The following is a 14041-nucleotide window of genomic DNA, read 5'->3' on the forward strand; positions in this document are numbered from 1 at the left end:
CATGTGTATTATCATTTTAAAAATCAGGGCTGTCTTCACAGGGGGTCCAAACCTATTTATATTCTTTCGGTACCACCCTCTAGTCTTTACCTAGAGGCTTGCTTATATCCTCAGAACTTTGGGTAGGAGCAGTTTTGTCTTTGAAGTCTTTCCTGCCATCAAACTGACCCTCGATTGCTTGGTTGCTGTCTGAGGGTTTGACAGAGAAGGTGGAGTTGACACTTCACAGAAGTACAAACAACAGCTTCACTCGTCACTGGCTGTCGTTTCCCACATCAAGTCATGTGTCAATTTAAATACATTTTTGGAGCTATGACCCAAGAGTTAGTGTACAAACACTTTGCCATGATGAAGGACAACAAAGTTTTAATAACTTTAGTCACATTTCCTGGTCATTTCCCGAAACTTGTTTGTTCATTGTATTATGAGTTATTTTATTGTTTATTTGGTTTAAATTTATTTATTTATGTGTGTGTTTTGTTTATTTTTGTTTTTGTATTGTTTTCTTTAATTTTGTTTTGAATTTCCTGAGGCAAAGTGACAAACTGAAATTAAATTTAAAAAGGAATTAAAATTATATTTCATCTCATTTAAGTTTCCCTAGAAAAAAGAATACTGAACTTAAACAATGTTGGACAGTACCTGCCAAATTTGATAAAATAATAATGCCAGTGGTTCTTTCTACAAAATACAGCTATGAATGTGAAGTCCAATGCTTCTGTCCAGTCTGTATGTTTGTCTAGTCCAAGCGTGACACACTCTGTTAGTTTTGAGAGATACTCTGGAAATATAATCATTCATTTTCTGTGGAACTTTCATTGTGAGCTTTAGCTGGAAAAGAAAATGTAGAGATGAATGAATCACTGGACTAATATGTATGTATGTGTGTTTTCAGTGTGTGTTTGTGAACTTGTGTGTGTTTGACTCACAATGACTGCTTTGTCTTTGGTGTAGGTGCACACCTTCAGAGGGCCACACTGGTGTGAATACTGTGCAAACTTCATGTGGGGTCTTATCGCCCAGGGCGTCCGTTGCTCAGGTAACCCTCCACCAATCTCAAATAAAGTGTCCATCAGAATTATGGTACCGGCCAAGGAGCATTATTCATATCAAATTACAATCCAAAGGCCACTTATGATCCAGATAATGTCTTGTGCCATTCTGGTAACAAAGCTTAATTGGATGTAGAACTTTTCCAACATGCAGTGGCAACCCGAGGCTAAATACTGAAAGTGATACCTGGGACAATAAGGGTTTTAACTAGTATGCTGATGTGTGGGAATTTTGCATACCTAAATGACACCTGGTCTAAACCAGTTGAGTGCCTTCTGTTGAGTGTTGACTATTTATAGTGGCACATACTGTGTACACTATAGAGTATTGTAAGAGAGGCACACCCAGGTTAACCAGGACAGTTTTCTTGTAGTAATGCCAATTGCATCAGACTACACTTCAAATCACACAGATAAACATATATAAAAAGATCCATAGATGCACACACACCTGTACTGTATGACAAAGTATGACACTTTATTGGTTGTTATGTAGAAGTGATGCATATGATTTATACAATAGCTTTACGATAAAGTTAAATTCTTTCGACTTAAAAAATTATGTATCATGAACTAACAATTTTTGTAGGAAATAATTTGAAGCCAGGTGAATATAGGTTTATTTATAAGTAAACTATTGTTATTATTATTGTTTTATAATGTTCATTCAGGTTTGATCATAACACATGAACTTACGTTAAAAGGAAAGTTAACAAAAAATGGAAAATCTGCCCTAATTTACTCTTATGACCCTTATGTCATATGTATGACTGTAGAACACAAACGATGATATTTTGTTTGTTTGTTTTTTGGGTCAACTATGGATTTCATTTATAAATACAACTTTATATTAAAAATATGCAATATTTGTATATAGAAAGGAACTTATATTATATTTACCAATACTATATTACTAATATTATTAAGTAACATGATAAATTATTGTTAATTTATTAACCAGATAATATGTGTTGTAAAAGTATTGTTCATTAATATTTCATATTAGCTCTGACATTTAGTAAGGAATAATTAGGCAGCCGGTCATTATTGACAGTGTGATCTTGTATCACCCTTAAGTGTTTTTGTTTTGTTTTGTGAGGCATCCTTAACCATTTTCAATACAGGATGTTCCTAGATGTGACCTTGATAAACAAATCCACCTTAATTCCATAATTACGGGTTTGCTCAGATCTCATGTTAATATGAAGCTGGTTATTGTTTGACACCACTTCCCCAAAACACTCGGTACAAAAACTCAATCCAGTCACAGGGCTTTTTCACACTGTAAATGGTCTCATCCATTCAGGCCATTATCCAAGCCTTTTCTTTTCACACAGGAGCCTCTCTTCTTTCACTCTGGCCCCCAGGTGAGCCAGTGTCATCAGACACATTGAGAATTAGAGCAGAGTTGAATGTGTCCCCAGGCCCATACGGAAGAACACAGAGTGTTTTTCTTTTTGTCTTCTTCTGTTTTTTTTTTTTCCCTCAATGGCCTAGAGATGTGATGGAGGGCTCCATGCAGGCAGTTAAACTGACAGAGAGTGTGATTAATGACATTGCTGAAGATGAGGAATAGTAGGACAGCATGTGCATACTACTAGAGACAGACCACCCTACTACCCCATTCCCCTACATACACACACACACAGTCCCAGTGTCAAAGCAGGGTATAAAACTAGGATTCTTACAAGTTAAATGACATAAAACCTCTTCATTTTTTTCACATGTTCTAACTGTGGAGTTAAAGAGAGAGGTTTGTACTCATTATTGGTAGCAAAGCTATTTCAAATGCAATTTTAAGTAGATTAGACATTTTCTGAAGAAAATGTGAGGACTGTGAAATGTTAACATCGCCACTGAGATTAGGGTGTTGCTATGTGGTTGCTAGGGTGTTCTGGATGGTTGCTAGGTATTCTCTTGAGTTAAAAAAATTGTAATGATGCTCTGATCTTTATATATTCTATTCACAATATATTATGGTTCAAACACTTATGCCACATAATTTGAGGTGTCATTTTTGTCTATAGCACAACGTGTGTGGGGCACATTACACATGGGGAAGTTTTGTTTATATATATATATATATATATATTATATATATATATATAGTAATATGGAAAAGTTCACATTGGCTGACATGAAACAACAATGAATAATACATTTACAGCATTGTTTGTACTTATACTAATACTTTTTTATATGTTATGCTTATTGAGTATAATATTAGTTGATATAGAAGTAGTTTTAAAAACATTGCTAGAAATAAAAACAAATATGATTTTAGTGTGAAAAATATTCTTTAACTGTTCATCTCACCTTTCTTGCAGTGTGCATACAAATAGTAATAAATATACTTTGATTTACTAGGCACAAATAGTAATAAATATACTTTGATTTACTAGGCACAAATAGTAATAAATAGCACATTTCAAACTTTCAAAGTTTACCGCAAAACTTATATTGAATGGTTTTAGTTTTAGTTAACTATAATAACCCAATGGAAGTGGATGAAACCAGTCTATAAATGGTAAAATACTCAGTTTCAACAGTATAGCCACAAAACGTAATAATTAAATAGGGTAACACTTTGTTTTAAGGTGTCCTTGTTACACGTTACATGTACTTACTATTATAATAACTATCAATTATGCATAATTACATGCAAGTAACCCAAAGCCAAACCCTTATCCTAACCATATAGTAAGTATATGTAGTTAATTAATATTACTCAGTACTTGTATAATTATAATTATAATTACACTGTAGCAAGGACGCCTTAAAATAAAGTGTAACCTTATATAGTTGTGTACTGTTAGTTCATGATACATATGCATTAAGTACTGTTAACAAATTTAACTTTATTGTGTTGCTGAAAAGCAAATGAATAAACCTGGAAGGTGTTTTTTCAGCTGAACTTTATGGCCACAGATTCCTTATGGTGATTCAAATGAACAAAATATGTGACAATCGGACACAAAAATTCAGTCTTGACTCAGTATATTCGGGGGCAAGAGCAGAATTGTTTTTCAGTTTAGCAGGTGTCTATCACACACATGAAAAGAAGCTGCTGATATACACTTGCACGCACATACGTGTATGATGCAGGCCCGCTGGCAAGCACACCCAGAGGCGCTCAAGGTTACGCTCTCAGACTGACAGAGCCACAAACACACAGCAGCATGTGACAGATATTCTCACAATTTACCACCCAGTTTGACTGACACACACCTGTTTCCTCACGTATTCTTTACCCCTGAAGATACACCCTCCATCAGACCCCTAGACACACACACGTAGTCGCTTTGGGTCTCCGTTCTCTTGGAGTCTGTCTTCTTGCCTCTTTGCAGACAACAGGGTCACGCTCTTCTAACCTTTTGACCCGTTACTCTTGCAGACTGTGGGCTGAACGTGCACAAACAGTGCTCCAAACTAGTGCCCAGCGACTGTCAGCCGGACCTCCGCAGGATCAAGAAGGTCTTCAGCTGCGATCTCACCACACTGGTCAAAGCCCACAATACGCCACGGCCGATGGTTCTGGACATGTGCATCAAAGAGATCGAGCACAGAGGTACAGATGGCTTCTAAAATGGAGTGCTGGAACATTTTAATATGGAGATCTCAGGCTCAGATCTTCTCTAGCACCTGTGGCCTTCAGTAAGGCACTTAATCACTGTCTGTAGGCAGCTGCCCTCTGCTCTGACGTCTCCTTGATATATATCAAGGTGTGCAAAAAGAAGAATCCTTAGATAACTAACCTAAAACAGCAGGGAGAGGACCAAACATTCTCCACATTTTGACTTATTGGTTGACGCCTTCCATTAAAGAGAGTATTCTTTGAGACATTAGTTAATTTGTTAGCCAACTGGCTTTCTGCTTGCATTGTTTGAGAGAAAAACTAATAAAAAAATTAACAATTTCTTTCAACATAGAGAAATATAATATAAATATGTATTTGTATTGTAATATGTATATGTGTGCTAGGCTAGAAGACTGAAAACATTTCTTAGATGCCAGAAGACTAAAATATGCTACTTTCCACAGAAAATTTCTGGGGAAAAAAAAAACAATTAAAATAAAAGTATAAAAATGAAAGTATAAAAAATTATGTATGTATTGACAGCCCTAGTTTTACATTGCTAGAAGTAAAAACAAATATGATTTTAGTGTGAAAAAGACTTGTACAAAATATGTATTATTACGGTGTAAAGCTGCAAATACAAACAAACAAGAACATATATTTAAATTTCTATAATATGTTTTTATTTTATTTTTTTATTTTTATATGTTTAGATAGTATTATGTTTGTGATACATTTAGATTTTAATCATTTGTTTTGGCTTATGTATAATGACAGTATAAAATCCAATTTAATTTTGCATATCAATTTTTTACGTGCACAGTCTTTACGCAATAATGAAAGACACACATGTGATTTGATGATAGATGAACTGGGCAAGATGCAAAATATCGTAAGGATAATCAAAAGATTAACTGATTTTCTGATTAGTTGTTGGTTGCAGCCCTAGTTTGGTTAATACTAATTTACATTGAAGTAAATACGTGTTACTTCTTCTTCTTCCAGGTTTGAAATCAGAGGGTCTCTACAGAGTGTCAGGCTTCACAGAACACATTGAAGATGTCCGGCTGGCCTTCGATAGAGGTTTGTATTAGTAAACTGTTCTACCTTCACATTATTTGTGCATCAAACCTGATGTAATCAGGTGCATTATAGGTGTTCAGCTAACATTTGGTCTCTTCACATTCGCTTACATGTGTGAATAAACTCACAATCCTTTATATCACTGTTATTTTATCAACATGCAACCTGGATGGAAAACCCCATGTTTTTCCATTCAAAACAATGTATTGTTGATACAGTATCGTGATTAATCTGTTATTCATAACAGATAACTAATTCTACTTTGCAGATGGTGAGAAGGCAGACATCAGTGCCAATATGTACCCAGACATCAATATAATTGCTGGAGCTCTGAAGCTTTATTTGCGAGATCTGCCCATTTCAGTTATCACATATGATGTCTACTCCAAATTCATACAAGCAGCCAGTAAGAGACTTTTATAACTCTGTATTAATTATAAAATATCAATTATATATCAGTTATAATTAACTAGAATCTTACTCTTGTATTCTGTTTTGATGATCACTATTTTTTTATTACTTTGATCTTTTCATTAAATACCCTCTGATTCTGATATGACACTTAATAAATATTTTATGAAAATGAATGAATCATTTTGGGGTCAGGACAATTTAATTGATCAAGTGACAAAACCATTTATAATGTTACAAAAGAATTCTATTTCCAAGAAATGCTGTTTTTTTTTTAAACTTTCAATTTATCAAAAAATTGTGGAAAAAAAATCTCATGATTTCCATGAAAATATTAAACAGCCCAATCAACAGTGATAATAATAAGACATTTCTTGAGCACCAAATCGACATGTTGCTAAAAATTCAGCTTTGCCATCACAGGATTTTAAAAAAATATATATTAAAACAAAATTTAAATTGTAATAAATAAAAAACTTTAAATTGTAATAAAAATTCACAGCATTACTTTTTATACTGTACGTTTGATCGAATAAATACAGCCATGGTGAGCATAAGAGCAAACATTAAAAAATATTACCGCCCCTGAACTTTTGAATGGTGGTGTTACTTGTTAATGGAAAAAATAATAATGATACAAAAATAAATAATTTCATTAGTGGTCTCAGATTTTGGACTGTGCTATAATGTCATGGAATAGGGGCCAGTTTTAGTTGAAAAACGGCCTTTGCACAATTCTAAACAGTATTTTTTTTTTTTTTACATTTTCTGTTATCAGAAATAACAGACCCTGATTCTAGACTGGAGGCAGTTCATGATGGTCTTCTCCAACTTCCTCCTGCCCACTATGAGACCCTGCGGTATCTGATGACACACCTGAAAAGGTAAGATGGCAAATGTATTGAATTTCCGCATACATACTGCTCCCTTAGGTGCCGGTCCCATAGTACATTACATGGCTTTGTACCTCATTGAGCCGCTGGGTGTTCAGATTTTTGTTCCATTCCTTCCCTGCAGCTTCATAGTGATTTTACTTCCTGTCACCGTACAATAAAAAACTTATAAGACTGATTAGAAGGAAACAGGAAACACAATACGGCACTTTAGCTCAGTGCACTTCAGGAATTAAAAAAATGTACGCAGTGATCCTCAAGGATTTGTGCTTTACCTCTAACTTGCTAAGCCAGCTTTGCCACATTTCCCCAACCATGGAAAATATATCAGTTTGCATGTTTATTATCAAAATTGTATTGTCTGAGGTGTTTTTTCCACATGTTTTCTCTGTTAATCAGGGTCACCATGTATGAGAAGGACAATTACATGAACTCAGAGAACCTAGGAATCGTTTTTGGCCCGACGCTCATGCGGCCCCCGGACCAGAACACGCTCGCCACTCTCAACGACATGAGATACCAGAAACTGATAGTTCAGCTCCTGATAGAGCATGAGGACATCTTGTTTTAAACAGCTGGAATGAAGACACCTTTTAAAGACTTTAAAGAGCGTGTACATTTTAAAAAGCAGCCTGCCACACATTTAAAAGACATTATGTTTTCTCTTCAGATTTTGTGTACAAAATTTGGACTAAAAAATTGCACATTTCACTTAATGTGTTTCAATCCCCCTAACAAATACCGTTAAGCATGGAGTAAATAAACATTTTCCTGAATACAGAATTAATTATTATTGATGGGCATTTTGTTTAAAGGAATAGTTCACATAAAAATGAAAGTTTGCAGAAAATGTAGATGTACATGAGATTGTTTCTTCATCAGAACAGATTTGGAGAAGTTTAGCATTACATCACTTGCTCACCAATGCATCCTCTGCAGTGAATGGGTGCCATCATATTCAGAGTTCAAACTGCTGATAAAAACATCACAATATTCCACAAGTAATCCACACGACTCCAGTCCATCAATCAAGAGAAAAGTTTTAATAAGATGTTAATTGATGATGTTTATTGCTAAAATGGAGTTGTGGGGATTGTTGTGTTGTTTTTAATCAGCTGTTTGGAATCTCGTACTGACGGCACCCATTCACTGCAGAGGATCCATTGGAGAGCAAGTGATGTAATGCTAAAATTCTCCAAATCTGTTCTGATGAAGAAACAAACTCATCAAAATCTTGGATGGCTTTGAGGGTGATTAAATTTTAAGCAAATTAGCATTTTTTGGGTGGATTCCTTTAAATCACAGTACCTTTTTTCTCTGATGCCAAATAACTATGAATCAACTATGATGCATTGACCTTGATGCTCTACAGGATAAACTCTATGAATCTATGGTCAATTAGCATTGCAAAACTGACATATTGTCAAGTATGATTTAAAATATATATATATATATATATTTGGGTCATAAGGTTGGTAATGGCAAGGCAATTAAGATCATGTTCAAAGCACTTTTTAATTTTACATGGAGTGTAAATAGTTATTTTTTGTTGTTGTTGTTGATCACTAATGCTATGTTTACCCATGCCTCCTTCAAATTATGTTTGTTCAACCCTGACAACAATTAAGTAGTCTCTGTCATCACCCTGTGAATGGACAAAATGGTTCTGTGATCTTTTATTTAGTGCTTGTTCCTTCCTCCTTGGACTTGATCCCATTTCAAGAATTTTGCTAAACAAAAGTATTGTGTTCATCTTGGACTCCTGAGGTGAAATCAGCCATTCATCTAAAAAGAAAAATGTCCACAAATGGTACCATCACCTTGGTTTGAGTTTCTTCAAATTGTTTATTTGATAAAATACCTTTCTCCATTTTTTTTTTGAAGATATTTCTGTGAAGAATGATTGTAATTACGATTGTAATTTATCAAATGCTGATTTATTAAATTATGTAAATCTGGTTACTTTTAAATCTTGATTCTCGGCTTAATGACAGTCAAAATGAACTTCTGAAAGTAGTTTGTGTATTTTTACTTTAAGTTGCAACACCTCACATTTGCAGTATGTGAAATATGTTGCTGTAATTAGTGCACGGTCAGCTCTCTTTAGGCGTTGGTTTTCTCTAAGCTTGGTTTTCTTGTTCCAAATTCAGGGGTGTGAACGGCAGCATTGTTTTAGTATCAGACAGCTGAGCTGGTATATGTCCCAAATTGACTTTTTCACCAAATCACAGGTGAAGTGAGAACCTGAAAGCGGCTTCCTGAGGACAGCTGCAGCAGCTCAACAGACCAATGAGAGAGCGGAAGGAGGGCGTATGAGCAGCAGGTGAACTATAAAGGAATGAAGTCATCACTCATTATAGTTTAGACAGAGGGATGCAGCATATATGATGTTGTTGGTAAAGATATAGACAGAAAAGCTACAAGGTTGTTCTGCTGAATGTTTTCTTGAAACAAAAGACTCGACAGTCAGTCTCTGACTAACATTAAAACACCTGAAGCTGAGGTGAGTGTTTCTGAAGGATGGTATAGATTTGTTAAAAAAAAGAATAAATTACAGTTTATCATGCTTCATTTTCATGATATCATATTTCACGTGTTTATAGATAGATTGATTGATGATAGAGATAGTGTCACTTTAATATGTCAACATTAAAGTGATGAGTTTGACGAAAGACAGATGATAGATAGATGACAGATGGATAGTTTCACTTTAAAATGTCAACATTAAAATGATGAGTTTGACTAGAGAGAGAGAATTTGTAAACATTTTATAAACGTTAATAACATGCATTTCATTGTTTATTTGAGATTTATTGAGGATTTAGGAAGGATGGTAGTGGTATACTCCTGGTGGAAAAACTTGACTGGAAAAAACAAGAACCATTTTAAAGAAGGCCAGCAGGAATTTGGAAATGCGGACAAGCCGTCATTGAAACAAACCGGTAGCGAGAACAAGAACGGGAGTCTGATCAGCGACGAGACGTACGACGACTCTCAGCTGGGGCCTTCCTTCAGTGAAAACACGTGCCGGAGGAACTGGACAGTTTCACGGTCTGGCCGTTTTAAGGAGAAACGAAGAGTGCGGGTCACCATGCCCGAAAACAACTTTTATGACAAAAACATTGCTGCTGCAAAGTAGCTAGTCAATTGAAGCTGTTTGTAATAAATGAAGCTGTTTACATTGCAAGCACGCGACGCGTCTTCTGGAATTGTGGATGAAATCTTGAGAAGTCCATCTGTCAAGCAACTTGTTGCTAGAGCATTATAATTTTGTCGCGTTGCGTTGTTCGCTTGCAGTGTAGAGAGGATGTTGATGAAGAAAACCATCATTCAGTGGAGCCATTGACTTCATTTTCAGTGACTGACACAATGACACCTGTTACATTCTGCAGTAACCTGGGATTTGTCTCTAATGAAGGATCTTAATTTTTCAGTTATTTGCCTACAAAAAAATAAAAAAAAAGACCTCCCCCCTTCCTTAAAGGGAAAGTTTTTTTCTTATTTTTTTTTAGATGAAGGATATCCAGAAGATATGATGTACATTTTTACTCTTTCTGTATGGGAAACAATTTGGTTTGATTTACAGTTCTAAGTGTTGCACCACTGAGAAGTTATTAGTTTTGAGGTTTGAGACGGATATAAGATGGATCCAGTGGTGCAAACTGAAATGGAACTGTAAATTTAACTTGTGCAAATTTTACAGCAGTTTATGTAACCGTGTAATGCCATAGTAAAAGAATGTAATGCTGTTGAGCATGCTCTTGAGTAAATGCTGTTGTATGAATAACTTTACACCACACTAGTTATCTGCATTATGTAGGTGTGATGATGACTATGCCATCTCTCAACGAAAGGCCACTTGACTGCATTCTAACTGAGTGCCTCATCATTTTCTCCATTATTAAACACTACAGTATGTTTCAGCACAACAACAAAAAAAAGTTTTAAGCCAGTTATTTCTATCTTTTGCTGTAGTGTGTCAGTAGGAAATATCAGTTTACATTTCCAAACACTCCTTTTGCCATTAATTGTAATAATCCAGTGAGATTTTTACTTGACAAAAAAATTAGACAAACTAAATCCAGAAGAATTGTGGCAACCTCTCCAAGACACTTGAAGAAACCTTCCTGTACAGCTACCTGAAAAACAATGTGCAAGTGCACCTAAACTGTTTTAAATGCAAAGGGTGGTCGCCCCCAAATGTTGATTTGATTTTGTTGATAATTAATAGTTTAGTTAAAAGTTAATTGATAAATCAAATCTATTTATGACATTATTTTTGAAAGCATCCTCAGTTTACAGCATGTTTACACAAGTGGCTAAAACTTTTCACACTATTGTAGCTTTGTAGGATGTGTTCATGTGTCTTGGAGAGTGCCGCAGTTCTTCTGGATTTAATCTGCTTGAGTTTTTTCTGATTCTTCATGTAATCCCAAACAGATTGGATGATGGTGAGATCAGATCTCTGTGTGGAGCACTGGCTGCTGTCAGGCTCTTTGTGCAAACAAAAATCTCACTGGATTATTACAATTAATCCCAAATGTAAATGTAAACTGATATTTCCAACTGACACACTACAGCAAAAGATAGAAATAACTATCTTAAAAACATTTTTTTTATTTTTTGGTTGGTGAAAATACTAATGGCCTAAGACTTTTGCACTGTACTGTATATATCTGTGAGTACTGTATGTGAGACATTTCAGATAATCATTTTTTTTTTTGTGTGTCGTGGAACAACCTAAGAGAAGAGCTCCCTCTAGAGATGATGTATAAACCTACCACACAAGCGGTGATGAGCAGCACAGAAACGGATAAACTTTATTCACAAGTAAATACTTACAGGCTACTCTAGACAAATAGACCTAAACATGTTCTAAATATCCTAAACATTATTGCATAATTCATCTGAAAAAGTGACACACACATACTATAACAAAATCAGCACCTAAATGTTCTGAAAGTTTCAATATTTCAGTCAAGAGGCACTTTGGGGATTCTCTTTGAGCAGAATTTCACACTTTGCAATTGAAGATCTACAATCTTCAAATTCTATAAACAGCTCAAGCATACCACCACCTAAGTGTATTTAAAAAACCTAAAAACAATAAATTACAGACATGACCTGTAGATAACAGAATACCCGTTTAGATCTACTGTAACATGATACTGACAAGCTGTAAATCTCTAAAGAAAAATACTGGAATCTCTGAAGGTAAACACTGACGCTGTTATGCAGGAGTGTGAAGTATTTATAGCTCATCATGTTTGTAGGTGAACTCACGAGCTGATATAAATCCATCATTGTCTTCATCTTCTTTTTGGAAGATGTCCTCAACCATCACTTCATGATGGGTGTCATTGGCGGCATATCCATGTCTTTCAAACTCTTTACGCAGGTATTCTTTGACCTAAAACAGAAAGGTTTTTAGAATAAAACAAACTCCCTGAAATTAATTACTGGCATTGAGGGTTCCACGAAGAACCTTTAACATTCATAAAATCTGTCCACTGCACAAAAAAGTTCTTATTATTGGGATTATTAGAAAAAATTGTTCTTTTAAGAACCAAAAATAGTTCTTCTAATGCATTGCCACAATCATAAATTTCATGATTGACGGACAGCTGCTTTCTGACGCACAGTTGTGAACAACAAGCAACTGTTTCGACAAACCTCTGCTTTGGAAAGTTTCCAGTCATCATTGATGTCCATTTCCTGAAAGGACTCATGTGATCTAGGCCCATTACGGATCTCGATGATCTCTATGTCAAAGATCAGAGTGCTCTCCGGTGGGATTTTACCTAAGAACAAAGCATAGCCATTGTCAAAATAGCTAATCTATGCTATACATTTGTATGGGGTATTTTAGACAGACTTAATGCAACGTCAATGACTAATTCAATATCAGAAGGTGGAGAAAACCACAGTTCCTCAAATGTTTTATGCATATGCATTTTGCTGGCACACCTTTGCCCTCTTTGCCATATGCAAGAGCTGGAGGGATGGTCAGTTTTCTCTTCTCCCCTGCACACATGCCCTGAAGACCCTTGTCCCAGCCCTTGATCACCTCACGGATCCCCAACGTGAACCAAACAGGGTTTTTGTCTCCTTGATGGCGGCTGCCAATTACAAGACATGTGCATTAGTAATAAAGCCTAGAAACATACACACACTGTTTGAGTTGGTAGCTGTGTTACAAAACATAGTAGGTAGTTGCTATCTGGTCTAAGCTGGTTTTTGGATCATGGCAGCTGATCAGCTAATGAACTGGACCAGACAGAAACCAGCAACAGTACCATGTTCTAAAACATTAACAATTACATATCCAACAACAATAAACACATTTTGACAGTTAACCAATGCATTCCCTGTGAAAGAAATGGCAGGGTTCGGTTAATAAAGTCTGTTCTTGCAATGTGTAGCCTATAGTGTATGTATGAACATGCATTAGATGTCACCTGGAATGAAACATTGTGCCATTACTCTCCAGAAAGCCTTCGTAATGAACCAGAAGAATATCTCCGTATTTGGATTTACGATGACAAAGGAAAGGTTTGTATAAAACTTCTATTTTGACCTCAGGTTCCGGAAGTTTTGCTCCATGCACGTAAAAGAATAATGCAGAAAAAACGCATGTCCACAACTCTAGAATCATCTTATTATAAAGAAAAGTTTAACGCTGTCTAAAACTGTTTAGCTGATGTTTCATGCACAACAAAGTTCTGAAAAACGTCCCAAATTAAAGTGGTGCATCAGCGACTACGTGGCAAGCGAAAATTCTACAGGGGTCTTTTTTCTCAAACTAGGGATGGCCAGTTTGTGAACGACTCGTTCTTTTGAGTCGACTCCCTTCATTGAATCGGTTGAAACTATTCACAAACTGGTCTGAACAATTCCTGGACCGAGCAGTTCACTATAATGGAGTCAAGACTGTTCAGTGTTCACAACAGTAAACAGCAGCAATATTACAAATTAAACGTACTTGACATGTTTATGACTGAATGTATGAGTATGACATATTAAAA

General features: G+C 35.6%; 2 protein-coding genes across 3 annotated transcripts in view; one reads left to right on the forward strand and one right to left on the reverse strand.

Annotated features, from left to right (window-relative positions):
- LOC109063928 (beta-chimaerin-like) overlaps positions 1-7895 on the forward strand; it is a 44515-nt gene extending 36620 nt beyond the window's left edge. For both annotated transcript variants that reach the window (XM_042772314.1, XM_042772315.1), the window contains 6 exons: positions 955-1039; positions 4447-4620; positions 5635-5712; positions 5981-6118; positions 6902-7007; positions 7416-7895. In XM_042772314.1, coding sequence (XP_042628248.1) covers positions 955-1039; positions 4447-4620; positions 5635-5712; positions 5981-6118; positions 6902-7007; positions 7416-7587 — 753 coding nt within the window. In that variant the 3' untranslated portion in view covers positions 7588-7895. The remainder of the gene's footprint in view (positions 1-954; positions 1040-4446; positions 4621-5634; positions 5713-5980; positions 6119-6901; positions 7008-7415) is intronic.
- Positions 7896-11808: 3913 nt separating this feature from the next.
- On the reverse strand, positions 11809-13831 carry LOC109106432 (peptidyl-prolyl cis-trans isomerase FKBP14-like). The gene is made up of 4 exons (XM_042772316.1): positions 13475-13831; positions 12984-13135; positions 12690-12817; positions 11809-12426 (listed from the first exon to the last, which is right to left on the reverse strand). Exons 1-4 carry the CDS (start codon positions 13669-13671, stop codon positions 12268-12270), a joined length of 636 nt encoding a protein of 211 aa, XP_042628250.1. The 5' UTR covers positions 13672-13831; the 3' UTR covers positions 11809-12267.
- Positions 13832-14041: the final 210 nt, after the last annotated feature.

The sequence above is a fragment of the Cyprinus carpio genome, chromosome A16, assembly GCF_018340385.1.
Source record: "Cyprinus carpio isolate SPL01 chromosome A16, ASM1834038v1, whole genome shotgun sequence".
In the NCBI taxonomy this organism is placed as follows: domain Eukaryota; kingdom Metazoa; phylum Chordata; class Actinopteri; order Cypriniformes; family Cyprinidae; genus Cyprinus; species Cyprinus carpio.

What these genes read in the sequence shown, in the direction of transcription:
- LOC109106432 (XM_042772316.1), bottom strand. Translation starts at nt 13,671, where the DNA reads ATGATTCTAGAGTTGTGGACATGCGTTTTTTCTGCATTATTCTTTTAC. An exon ending in GGCACAATGTTTCATTCCAG is followed by an intron (nt 13,136 to 13,474) that starts GTGACATCTAAT and finishes TGTAATTGGCAG; the next exon opens with CCGCCATCAAGGAGACAAAA. An exon ending in ATATGGCAAAGAGGGCAAAG is followed by an intron (nt 12,818 to 12,983) that starts GTGTGCCAGCAA and finishes CTTTGTTCTTAG; the next exon opens with GTAAAATCCCACCGGAGAGC.